The 13887-nt window shown below is 42.1% G+C and overlaps 1 protein-coding gene across 1 annotated transcript in view; it reads left to right on the plus strand.

Moving 5' to 3' along the window:
* MICOS10 (mitochondrial contact site and cristae organizing system subunit 10) overlaps window positions 1–8828 on the plus strand; it is a 32693-nt gene extending 23865 nt beyond the window's left edge. Inside the window, exons 2-4 of the mRNA XM_080657116.1 lie at window positions 4918–4965; window positions 5950–6059; window positions 8580–8828. Coding sequence (XP_080513242.1) covers window positions 4918–4965; window positions 5950–6059; window positions 8580–8594 — 173 coding nt within the window. The 3' untranslated portion in view covers window positions 8595–8828. The remainder of the gene's footprint in view (window positions 1–4917; window positions 4966–5949; window positions 6060–8579) is intronic.
* The last annotated feature ends 5059 nt before the right edge of the window (window positions 8829–13887 follow it).

The raw sequence follows: 13887 nt of genomic DNA on the forward strand, positions 1-13887 counted from the left end.
TAAAACACTGGCATTTAAAAATCATTTTTTGTATTTTTTTTTCTGAAGAGGATAGTCTTGTTATTTTGTGTCTTAAAAATATAGAAATGGAAGGGGAGGATCACTCAAGAATTGAAGGCGTAGCAGCTCAATTTAACAGATCATAGAGGACAACCTGTCTTTGGCTAGTCTGAGCTGTGATTTTTGACCTTATACTATACTTGCAAAACTAGGTGGTTGGGCATATACCTTAACTTAAATGAAGTCTAGAGATTAAAGATTTTCTACTCTATGTTGATCGATGTTGAAGCATTTCTCATCTTTGTGGTTGAGCGATATGTTAGCAGTGGGCTTCGCATCTTTCTTGGTCTACTGCTAGGAAAATTGAGCATCAGAGAGCTTTTTTTCCTTGGGGGGAAAATAGGAGAGACAGGCATGGAGTCAGAGGGACAAGAAAAATGCTGAAATATTTTCCTTTTGGGCTTTTGATTTGTTTGCCAAAAAATTGCCTTCCAGATGGAGAAGACCAAAAGCTCTGATTGTAAGCCATTATGTTTTTACTGGCCTACCTCCCCATCCCATTGCCTGGTTTGAAATCTGTAAGCCAGTCCAAATCCTTTACCTCATTTTCTAGTACCAATTTACTGTCTTACTCATCTTCCAGCTGCAAGGGGGTGAGGCAAGTCGTTTTGAAATTGAGCCCTGTGCCATTTTATAAATCAAGCAACAGCAGATTCTTGCCAAGGAGTATCAATCGCGATAGCTCCCATTTCTCTGAAGTTCTTGACTCATGCCTACCAGGTAGATTTGTGTCTGTGACATGTGCGGTCGGATTAGTCTGGGAATGAATCTGAACAAGCCCATTTGGCCTTGTGTAGACTTGTTACTACCCTGGTTGCCTAGTGTTCTGGCCTGTTGCATAGGAAGCACAATTTGTTTTTGGCTGTATCTTACTGCACTGGCAGTAGAAATCTTGATACTCCAGTTTCCCTTGGGAGGTGTGATTGTTTAGAGGTTAATATTGTAGGGAATCCAGTGTCAGGACATATAGTGGATATAGTGGCTTTGGAGTCTGGCAGACTTGGGCCCAATTCTGCTCTACCACTAGCTAAACAGTGTCCTTGAGCAAGTTATTTTCTGTGTCTGGAAAATGGGGCATAATACCGTATCAGGATGTTTGGTTTAATAATTTTTTGAAAGGAAGAAAATGTTGGGAAATACTAAAATGTTAAGTTCCTTTTCTTTCTCATTATGTCGATCTTGAGTATGTTAATCATTGTGGTCTGTAAACTGACTAGTTTTCTACCATTTTTTAAAATTACATGGAAATTGTGATGACATGAGTGATTTTTAAATATTGCATATTAAAGTTGGGCACCAAATCATTACCTAATGCAGGGTCTATTGGACAGGGCAAAGTAATAATTTTTTATTAAAATTCATGTTTGTATAGGATATAGTCATAGGAAAGAAACATACATCATGGCCACATATATATGATAGAGGAGAATTATCAAAAATCATTCCGGGTGGAGAAACCAAGATGGCGGCATAGGTAAACACCTAAACTGCTGCCTCGCACAACAATTTCAAAACTACAACTAAAAGACAGAACGGACACCATCCAGAACCACAGGAAAGCAGGCTGAGTGAAAATTCTACAACTAGAAGGAAGGAGAAAAGCTCACAGAGAATTGGAGGTACGGCAAAGGGGCTTTGTGCGCGCAGAGAGGAAGGGCGGCTGAGAGCTTGGCTGACTTCCTCTGGCGGAAGGGGGAAGGAAGCCTCGGACCGCGAGCTGGGAAAGGCAGAAGTCTGAAGGCGCACACGGGCCAGTGCGCACAAAGGCTGCGGAGGTAGCCATAGGCTTTCCCTAGTGAAAGGGAGTCAGAGGATCCTGACTGAGCCCCAGTTCTGACTGCAGTGAACCCCGGTTCCAGGCGAGCCCCTGGGGACCCACGCTCTTGTAGGGGGAGTCTGGACTCTCGGGCGGAGACTCAGGAGCCGGGGAAGGCGGAGGACTGAAAGTGCGCACATGCGCCGCGCCGGTGCGCACAAAGGCTGCGGGGGTCGCCACAGGCTTTCCCTAGTGGAGGGGAGTCAGAGGATTCTGACTGCACCGAGCCCCAGTTCTGACTGCAGTGAACCCCAGTTCCAGGCGAGCCCCTGGGGACCCACGCTCTTGTGGGGGGAGTCTGGACTCTCAGGCGGAGATTCGAGCTGGGGAAGGCGGAGGACTGAAAGCGCACATGCGCGCAGGGGCAGGGCTGACAGGAAGCCAAGACTGAGACTCCACCCCATCCAAGCTGAGCACAGAGGCTATTGCAATTTGGCAAGTCTAATCCTATAAGGCTGTCTCCAGCACCAAACTTCTCCCAGCATAGACACAGCTGATCCTTACAGCCAACTGGCCCGGAGGTCAATTCTTCCCAGTGATACCAACAACAATAAAGACTTAATTACAACAAGGCTGTACACACAGTCCACAAAGGGGTGCACCAAGAGTGTCCACCTCAGGTTAACTGGGGAAGCAGACCCACTGGGCCATATTGGAAACCTAGCACAAATATCTACCTTACCAACTCAGGGATTCAGTGAAAATGCGGGGTCAAAGAATCAGATCACAAACGAAAGAAATGGAGGAAAACAAACGACTGGATATAGAATTCAAAACCACCGTTATAAGACTTTTTAAGAATATCCTAGAAAAGGCCGATAAATATAACGAGACCCTCGAAGATATGAAAAAGGACCAACTAGAAATTAAACATACACTGACTGAAATAAAAAATATTATACAGAGACCCAGAAACAGAATAGAGGAACACAAGAATCAAGTCAAAGAATTGAAATACAAAGAAGCAAAAAACACTCAACCGAAAAAGCAAAAAGCAAAAAAAAAAATCCAAAAAGTTGAAGATAATGTAAGAAGACTCTGGGACAACTTCAAGCGTACCAACATCAGAATTATGGGGGTGCCAGAAGAAGAGAGAGAGCAAGATACTGAAAACCTATTTGAAGAAATAATGACCGAAAACTTCCCCCACCTGGTGAAAGAAATAGACTTACAAGTCCAGGAAGCCCACAGAACCCCAAAGAAAAGGAATCCAAAGAGGACCACACCAAGACACATCATAATTAAAATGCCAAGAGCAAAAGACAAAGAGAGAATATTAAAAGCAGCAAGAGAAAAACAGTTAATTACCTACAAGGGAGCACCCATTCGACTGTCAGCTGACTTCTCAACAGAAACTATGCAGGCCAGACGGGAGTGGCAAGAAATTTTCAATGTGATGAATAGCAAGAACCTACAACCAAGATTACTCTACCCAGCAAAGCTATCATTCAGAATTGAAGGGCAGATAAAGAGCTTCACAGATAAGAAAAAGCTGAAGGAGTTCATCACCACCAAACCAGTACTATATGAAATGCTGAAAGGTATTCTTAAAGAAGAGGAAGAAGAAAAAAGTAAAGAGAAAAAATTATGAACAACAAATACATATCTATCAACAAGCCAACCTAAAAATCAAGTGAATTAAAAACCTGAGGAGCAGAATAATCTGGTGAATATAATAGAATCAGGGGCATAGAAAGGGAGTGGGCTGATAATTCTCAGGGGGAAAGGGGTATGGGGGGGTTCATGAAGAGAATGGACAAAAATCATACACCTATGGATGAGGACAGTGGGGGGGAGGTAAGGGCAGAAGGTGGGGTGGGAAAGGGGTGGAGGGGAGCTATGGGGGGAAAAAGGAGAAATAATTGTAATAATCTGAATAAAGATTTATTTAAAAAAAAAAAAAAAATCATTCCGGGTAATAGCATAAATACTTTCTTCAAGCCAACATCAACTGGATTGTTGCATAGGTGGATTAAAAAAAATACACAAACACACAAAACGGTGTGGGCTGGCCATTGTGGCTCAGTGGTTGAGCATCAACCCATGAACCAGGAGGTCACTGTTTGGTTCCCGGTTGAGGTACATGCCCTGGTTGCAGGCTCAATCCCCGGAGGCAGCTGATCAATGATTCATTCTCTCTCTCTCTCTCTCTCTCTCTCTCTCTCCCTTTCCTTTCCTCTCCTTTCTCTGAAATGAGTAAAAACATATTTGAAAAAAAAAAAGAAAAAAAAAAGATGTGGGGTTAGCCTGCTTGCTCTGATGAAGTTCTCTGTGTTTGGAGCAGAAAGGGTCAGATTGGTAGACTGAGGAGTACTTGAATGTTCACATTGTGGTAACCTAAAATCATGGTTAGCTAGAGAGGAAGCTCTTGGAATTTCAGTAGCACAGATTTGAAAACCATTCAGGCAAATGAGAACTGGGACTTTTATGTGGTGTTTAATCAGTTAATTGCCACAATATTTTGAATTTAATTTAAAAAGGCCCGCCGTTTGTGTCTGTAGATGCTTATGGCCTACAAATGGTTAATTGTAAAGATGGTAGTCAGGTGCTCTGTTGGATCATGGAACAGACAGTTAGTAAAGAGCATCAGGGGACGAAGGGCATCTAAAAAGCCTCTGATAGCCGAAACCGGTTTGGCTCAGTGGATAGAGCGTCGGCCTGTGGACTGAAGGGTCTCGGGTTCGATTCCGGTCAAGGGCATGTACCTTGGTTGCGGGCACATCCCCAGTAGGGGGTGTGCAGGAGGCAGCTGATCGATGTTTCTCTCTCATCGATGTTTCTGGCTCTCTATCCCTCTCCTCTCTCTTCCTCTCTGTAAAAAATTAATAAAAAAAAATATATTAAAAAAAAAAAAAGATTACATCTTTAAAAAAAAAAAAAAGCCTCTGATAACAAGAAGGAAGGTTAGAAATGAAAAAATCAACTGTATACCAAATTATGAAAAAAAAATCATTATAGATGTTCACATTTATGAAATGTTCGTTTTATTTTTGCCAAGTTATTATTAATGATATATAATATGTTTCCCCCCCTCTTTGCAGGTACTGGTTTTGGATTAGGACTTGTTTTCTCACTTACCTTCTTTAAAAGTAAGTATGACTCTTGCTGTCTTTCTAGCATAATGTCCTAGTGTACATACCCATAGCAGGAACACTTCTGGAAGGCACATCTGCACGACTGCCAACCCAGCCATTTATGGGTTTAGGTAGCTAGACAAAGAATGTGGACTCAAAAGAGGTCAAAATGGGTTGAGCATCTCCAGCATTCCCTTTGGGCATTGAGTCAGGGTGCTTGATATCTAAAATATGATATCATTTTAAAATGTGCTTTATGCCAGTGAGTCATTTGGCCAAATCTTCATGCTCAAATATTTCTAATTAATTATAAATTTTTTTGAAAGGAACTTGAAAATGAGAGTTCTGCTAGTGATAAAAACAAGTAGGCCAAAAGTTATTCTAAGCGAAGAATAGGCTATATCCCTTTCATTCTGTAGAGGAGCTGAAGTTTGGCTATTGACCTCTTTCCATGAAGAACAGTGGGAATACATAACTAGAGAATCATAAGTAACACATACTGCTGATACGAAATAATCATTTTCAGTATTGGCTTATGTAAGCCTTATGACTTACTATAATAAAAATATATAAATATTGGTTAAAATCTTAGATGTTTTAAAAATTCAAGCACCTTACTGAAATATTTCTGCTAAGGTTGAAAAAAATGGTTTAAATGAGCAAATGATTAGAACTGATAAAGAGAAGTTAAAAGGTTCAAGTATGTCTACTTTTTTTATTTTGTACCGTTATATACCATGCACATGTACCATTATTAATACCTCAAGCCTGGCAGCATAAGTACTTAATAAATACTTGGTAAATTAATAAGTTTACCAATAGCCTCCCTCCTCCTTTTATTGACTATTGATGAAACATTGACAAAATGTGGCATAGTGTCATCTGTGTGATGCATGCTGAATATTTACTGAACCCTAAGTAAATGTATTTGAGCCAGAAAAAAAGCTGTATCTGCTCCTAATGGTTCCCTGTTGGGATTTTCCTTTTTCTGCTCACTAGGAAGAATGTGGCCACTAGCCTTTGGTTCTGGCATGGGATTGGGAATGGCCTACTCCAACTGTCAGCATGATTTCCAGGCTCCATATCTTCTACATGGAAAATATGTCAAAGTATGTACCGATATGATATTTCTCTTTCTTTCCAACGAAAAAGCTTTCTCCTCAGTCCCCGAAGAATATTTTATAGTATATATAATGAATAAAGTGTGCATGTCGTGTGGTACCACTGAGATCCCAATTGCTCTTTGGCTTTTAGTGATGTTGACAGCGCTTTGGTTCCTCAAGTCTCTCCCCTCCCCTCTACCTTAAGATGCATATGTGCATTCAGATCTATACTCATGTTAGCTGACTGGAACTGACAAACCTGCCTGACAGTGTATCATCGTAGTAAAGTAGATTTGTGTTAAATAACTGTAAGTAGCACTTTTGTTCAAGATCTCAGAGTGCCCTGCAAACATCTCACACATACTCAAACTAAACTTGCAGACTTCTGGGATTCAGTCATTATTCTGCTTTTTATTGAAGAAGGCAGGTTCTTGACTGTATATCCCACATAATTCTGCCAAAGTCCTTGCCTACAGATGGATCTTTAATGATGCAGACAAGATGAAAAATATAGCACATGCCTCAAGAAGGAAGAAGCTGGCACATTCCCTGAAGACTGTCTGCAGCAGCGTTTCTCATGCCGTACTTTAGAGGGCTGGTTACCATGGGGTGTAAGTGAAAGGATCATGGGAAGCTGTGTGCTCAAGGACAGAGGGGTCTATTTATTTTTGTATCTCCAGGGCCTGGAACAAAGTAGGCGCTCAGATAAATGTAAAATGAATGAAGTAAGTGGTGGATTCTATTAGATGTGTTAATTGCCTCAGGCTTACTAAGGCATAACCTTTATAGCAGTACAAACTTCAATGAAGAACTTCACTTTCCCTTGATATGTAGAATCATCTGCTTTCTTGGTTACCCTTGAGCTAGAATCACTGTGACCTGGGCAGCCTCAGGAGGCTAGTGGAAAGAGCACAGAACCAGGAGACCTGCATGTGAGTCCTGGTCTGTCACTTGCTTCCTATGTGGTCTTGAGTTATTCATTTCTGAGATTCTCTTTTCTACCTATAAAATGGGGGTAATGCTTTCTACCTATAGGATTGCTGTGAGAATTAAATGTGAATATGGTTTTAAGCTGTGAGGTATTATATAAGTAGATATGTTTGTTATTGTAGTTGAGGGCAACCAAGGAAGGGTGATTGACTTGTCCATTGTTTCATCATAATAACAAGTAGAGCAGAAATGGGGTACAAATGAGTGTCCCAATTCTGGTCAAAAGCTGTCACCAAATCTCAAATCACAGTACCCCACCACAGCTCGGTAGCCTTTCTCTATAGAACCTGCCCGCAGTGTTAGCTGCCTACCAACCATCCTATGTGTGTTTGGAGAGAGAATTGGGAGCAGGGAGAGTTGGCCAGTTAGGAAGTAGCAGGCCTTTCGCCACTCTCCATATTAATGAACCATCTCTGCGCCAGAGCCAGGGTGAGGTAATCAGAGGGACAGCACAAGAAGAGGCGCAGCTGTGTGGCACAAAACTGACGACAGGCAGTTTCCACTTCTCCCCAGCTCTTCACTCTGTTGGCACCACAGCTGAATTTGGGGGAGAACAGAAAGGAACAGGAGAGGAGCTTCAGGTCTTTTAATTGTTTGAAATGTTCCAAACTGAGTTGCCATGGATAATGGCTCAGGGGTGATTATATGCATATTATATATTTAATGGATGGAAGTTACTGTGGAAAATATTGTTACATTTTTTACAGCCTTGTGTGTACTGCTCCAAAATGGCCTTGTAACTTTATCTGAACTTGAGTCTGTGCCTCGATGTTGTCATCCTCCATTCTCTAAAAAGGAGTAAAGTCCCAAGTTAGGGCTTTTCAAATGTAGTCATATTATGGTAATTGCTTCGTGAGTGCCAGTTATGCCCTGTGGGTCATCCTAGGTGCTCTGTGTTCTTTCTCTAGACCTCCCTGCCCCCAGTAGATTTGTGAGCGAGATGTTATGATCCTCATTCAGAAGATGAGAAATCTGAATTTTACTGAGGTTAAGAAACTTGCCAAAGATCCCATCATTAGTAGGCTGTTTGATTCTGGACCCATGTTTTTCCCACTCATCTGTCATCTATCAGCTGTCCCTTTGATGGATTTAGGAATATACTTATTCAAGTACCAATTGTTTAGCCCTATTCTGCTCCTTTCCCTTTCTTCTTCCCTTAAGTTTGGGGAGCCTTTCTTCAGAACGTGGGCAGGATGTATACAGTCCCCTTGTGAGACAGTTTTTGGTTGGTTGGCTTGGTTGGTGTTATTTTGTGATGGTGGTGGTGGTTGTTGAGAGAGAGAGAGATTTGTTGTTCCACTTATTTATGCGTTCATTGGTTGATTCTTGTATGTGCCCTGACCAGGGATCGAACCCCCACCTTAGCAAATTGGGACTGTGCTCGAACCAACTGAGCTACCTGGCCAGAGCTTGAGACAGTTTTAAAGCAAACCGGGTGGTAAGGTTTTAAGGCCCATTTTTCCTGGAGCAGCAAGTTAGAGGGAGTTGTCACAATGCCGTCTGTACAGTTCTAACCTGAGTGTCCTTACTTTGCAGGAGCAGAAGCAGTGACTTACACCTGAGAACATCTCAGTGGGAGAGAAGAGAAATCATGTTTATTCCTCAGGAATACTGAAGTGCCCTGGAGTAAGCTGACATTCTTCTGTAACAATGTTATCAGCAGTGCTTTAAACTCCAGCACACTGTTTATGTATTTGAAACCAAGTCTGTTTCTTGTTTTGTATTTTCTCTCTGGAAATTGCAAGGAGGTGGTCTTAAAGGAAATAAATTAAACAAAAATAGGCAGCTTAGTGCATTGCCTGCATTTCTTTGCCTTTGTATCTGAGCATGAGGAAGATTATACTTGAACTGCCAACAGCTGTACCTGCCTGGTCCCAAGCTCTCTGAGAACCTTCCTGAAACCACAGCCGTAGTGCATTCCTAATGTGTAGTTTTCAGAACTGTTTCCACCTCATAAATCGGAGGTTGGAGGTTGCTGCTGCGTTGTCTGGTGAAGATGACGAATGTCTTGAGAAGCCTCACCTCGTGATAGCAGCTCTTTACCATCTGTCTGTTCTTCTCACCAATGGGCCCAGCAGGGCACGTTTCAGCTGAGCCTACTCACTGAGGGCAGATAGCTGGCTACATCAGCAGGGTGTGCAACCTGCTGTGCTGAAGGCTCAGTGTGATGGCACAGTTTTCCGCAGCTTCATGGAGCTTGACAGTGCAGTCTTTAGCACTGGGGGCTTTGACCTGAGGTTTGGGAGAGTGCATGGCATACCCACCTGGCTGGAAGGGCACATTGAGGCTTGATTTTTGTTTTCATGTGGCAGCTGAACTTTGAGGACAAAAGGGCCACTTCTAATGCCCCTCTGTGAGTTTATTCTTTTGGTTTCACTTGAAACAGGAAGGCTGGACACAAGTCGTAGCAATTTCTTCTGAAAATATACAGAACCCCAGAACTCAGTCTTTCATATCTTGTTTCTTTTTATAATAAAACTAGAGGCCCGATGCACGAAATTCATGCAAAGGGCTCAGCCCTCGCAGCCCCAGCTTTGTCCGGAAGGTCGTCCAGAAGGTCATTGGGCTGTTCAGTCTAATTAGCATATTAGCTCTTTATTATATAGGATTAAGATGGGCAGAGGTGGTCCCACCTGTTCCTTTGTCCTGTAAATGTTGACTGAGCAACTACTGTGAATTTGGCACTGTTGTAGACAGCAGATACAGGTGGATGGAAAGACAAGACACACTCCCCTGCCTTCAGGGAGCTTAGAGTTTGATGGGAGGACAGGCAGGCAAACTCTTGTGACACTGGAAGAGGAGGTTGTAGACAAAGTGCAGTGAAGACAAAGAAGGAACAGCTCAGTCTCCTCAGGGTGGCCTGGCAGAGGTGGGAACAACATGCACTCAGACGTGTAGTTGACCTGGGCATTCCTGACAGACAAGGAAAGGAAAGGAGCTTAGGCGAAGGCTTGAATCCCACGCAATGCAGCCAGAGCAAGCGGGGCGAGGGAAAGGTGCAGAGGGTGAGGCTGGGTACCGGTGCACCTGGTGTCTGACCCCTGTTCTGGAACATCAATCAGACAGTTCTTGCAAGTGTTGTAATGAGTAGATTCAGGGTAGAAATACCCCCTCTTTTTCCCCTCCCTCATCCTTCACTCTTCTTTCTGGAAAGGTATGCTAAGCAGTGGCCCTCTGCCCTGCAAACTGTCCAAGCTCCTCTGCCCCCTGGGCTGTTTTGTTTCTTTGAATCTGTTCAAGCCCAGAGACAGGGCTGAGCCTAGGACTGTAAGTCATGGCCATGGCTTGCTATAGCCCTATTCCACTGTTCTTCATGCTGCCCTCTTCATTCCATGATCAAGACAACCCATGTAATTAAAAGGAAAAAACCCAGCAACCTGTTTCATCATTTACACTTGTCTTCTTCATATTTGCTTTACAAGTTAATATTTCATCCCAATTTTTCCATTTTTATTTAGGCAGGAGAAGAATAAGAGGTCCCCCTCCCCTAACCCCGCCCTATAAGTCAACACCAGAAAACAATATTCCCACTAATTCTCTAGACATATCAGAAGACTGGAGTGGAAACAGATACTGGATCAGACTTCTCTGTCATTAGTTATTAGGTTTTAGGCATTTATTTGGATGAATTCCTCTGCCCAGCATCTTTGAAATACCACTTAAGTGTTTTGAGAAACTGGTGAGCTCTATGAGGGATTATTTCTGGGCAGAGGCCAGTCAAAGGAAGCATTGGCTGTTTGCTTTAATTCTGACTACTTTGTATTCCTGTCTTGTAGCTCTTAGCAGAGACTGGCCCAAAGCACAATACTCGATCTTGTCCCCACTCCCTGCCCCCATCGCAAGTCAACCTCAGAGTTCCAGCTTGTTGGCAAAGGCATACGTTCTGTTCTAAGTTTCACTAGGAATTCAAGTCCTCCGGGGTCCTGTTCCCTTGTGGGGTTGTGAAACTTTGACTTTGCTTCTTATCTGCCCTTCTGAAACCAAATACAAGGAAATTCATGGGTTTAAGGGGAGAGAGAGAGAGATGGGAACCCAGCTGGGCACAGGATACTAGGATAAAACTGGCGCCCCAAAAGAGGCCTGCTCTGCCAACATACATAAATACATATAGTCTGAGCTTGACACTATAATTTGGCCCAGAACAATATGTATTTTGAACTCATTTAGGTGAATGGTTTTGGCATTCCCAGTACCCACTGGGGAGCCTCTAATGGGCTGCATTTGCCTTATGCAGAATTATGCCTTTGTTCTGAGAAATGGCCTCAGAACATACTCAATCGAGTTGTCTCCTTTAGTGAGTGTCATCCTCTCTCATCCATTTCAAAAGATCTAAGGATGCAGCCTTGAAATCCTGCTTGCAGGAAATGCAGAGATGGGGCATGGAGGAGAAAATCTATGTAGTTTTTAAGTTTTTCCAAACCTCACTGCTTACATTTTTTTATGTAACCAAGCCATAATTACATTTTACTTGTTGTGGTGCAATCTGATTGTATTGTCGCAGGACTATTTTTGAACCTGTCCAAATAAACTCTGCAAAGCGGCTCCACAAGGATGGACTCCATGGGCTGGAACAGCCTTCCTCCCGAGTAGTTCTGAGAACGGTTTCCTGTTGCATGCTTCCTAATTACATAAATGCAAATGGGTGGAAGGGAGAAAGTGGAAATTCTAAGTACCAAAAGGAATGTTAAATTGAGGATAACAAGCTCATCTGGAAGCTATCACCACTTTTTAAGTGTGTTGCAAGTACCACTTCCCCTCGGACACCAAAGGATGATTTCGGGTAAACCGACCTGGGCAGGGGCAGGGCAGAAGTCCTCATGTCTGCTGAACAGCCTCCATGAGGAACAAGTGTGAGAGTCAGTGATAAGTCATAGTGGACGGGAATAAGGGGTTAGGCAGGGTTATGCAGCAGGAAGAACACAGGATTTGGAATCAGAGGACCTGGGTCTGAGTTCCTACTCACCATTTATTGCCATGGGAGAGGCGGGGGCAGGGGGGGAGTTACTTAAGCTTTCATCTGTAAAGGGAGAAAAAGTAATTCCTACCTTACAGGTTTTGATGATCAAATACATGTGCTAACACAAGCGTTTAAAAAGTTGTTGCTATTTGAGTCTGAACAGAGTGCATGGTTTTAATGGTAAGTAGGGGATTGTTCCAGAACAGACGGGCACACATAATCTTTGGGCTCCATTTGGCTCTTAGAGTCTAAATTAGCAAAAGCTGAGGGAGAAAATGGATGTCTCAAATGAGTTCCTAAAAATAGTTAGAAAACTCTATGTGTGTCTTCAAAAATGAGTATTAATGTCAATTGTTTTCACTCTGCTCTGTTAAGATACACATGAGTAAAGTCACATGGCTTCTCCGCTCTGACATTCCACCTTAGCTTTCTAAAAATCAAGAGATGCACACTGTGTACGCTGTCTCACTGCGAGGCCAGGAGCGGGGAGGAGAGGAGGACACTGAAGAAGCAAATTGGGCGGCTCCTCTAGGAGCTCTTACTGGTAGGAAGCAGGAAACTGACTGGACATTTGCATGCGGGATAATTGGCTTCAACCGTTCCATCCTCACTACCAGTTCAGTCAGAAAGTAGTGGGGGAAGGTAGGGCCAAGAATTCTAGGAGGAATTCAAGAGTGGGCAGGGAGTGAGACTTTTAATAGGAAGACTTTAATAGGGACTAGAAAAAGGAGCTCCTTCTCAACTGTCAGTCAAGTCACCTTTATTCCTGGTCTAGCCAGTTTGTGGCAGGCAGAACTTAATTTGATGACTTCAAATCTATAATAATAATTAGTATTTATTGGGTACATACTGTGTTACTGTTCTATGGCTTTACATACATCACATTGCATATTTTTTACAACAATCATATGAGAAAAGTACTATTCATTTTATAGATGAAGAGAGATTTTGAAAGGATAAATAAACTTGGCTCAAGGACAAAGCAGCTAAGAAGTGATCCAGGAGGGATTTTTACTGATTCCAGAACCCAAACTCTGCTGTGTTGGGCGAAAGCTGTTTAAACTGGGAAGGTTCATTCAAAATGGTTTGATCCAGTTTAAACCTGATTTGACACAAACCTGATTAAACTAGTTGAAATTGATCAGAGTCCATTTCATTGTGTTTAAATTGATAAGAAAAAAGTTTGATAAGAATAAATTGATCTGATTTGAAATCAGCCACATTTGTTAAAAAGTAAAAATAGTAACTCCTGTGTTCATTAATCGGAAACATAATTGTCAACCAGAGCCTCAGGTCAGTGATACTGATGAGTTTTGCTAAATCCTTTCAAGTGTAATAAAGCAACATGATATTTTTAGTGACCTATACATCTTGAAAACTATATACAGCCTGGTTGGTATGGCTCAGTAGTTGAGTGTTGACCTATGAACCAGGAGATCAGGGTTCGATTCCCAGTCAGGACACATGCCCAGGTTGTGGGCTTGATCCCCATTAGGGGCGTATAGGAGGCAACCAATTAATGATTCTCTCTAATCATTGATGTTTCTATCTCTCCCTTCTTCTCTGAAATCAATAAAAATATATTTAAAATAAAGAAAACCTACACTTTCAGTTAGGTTTTGTTTTGTTTTGGTTTTTTTTTTAGACATAATTTACAACAGTAAAATACATCCACCACTAGGTAGAAAATAGAAAGAAACCTTTTATATAATGTATACTAATAATTACTACCTTTATATTTTACTTTTAAAGGGTTAAATAGTTGGGTAACTTTTGATTTTGATATAATTCTACACTTACAGAAAAGTTGTAAAAATAATACAAGGAGCTCCTTTGTACCCTTTACCCATATTCACTATTGTTCACATTTTTCCTTATTTTCTTGTT

Source organism: Plecotus auritus (genome assembly GCF_963455305.1).
Source record: "Plecotus auritus genome assembly, chromosome: 2".
NCBI classification, from domain to species: domain Eukaryota; kingdom Metazoa; phylum Chordata; class Mammalia; order Chiroptera; family Vespertilionidae; genus Plecotus; species Plecotus auritus.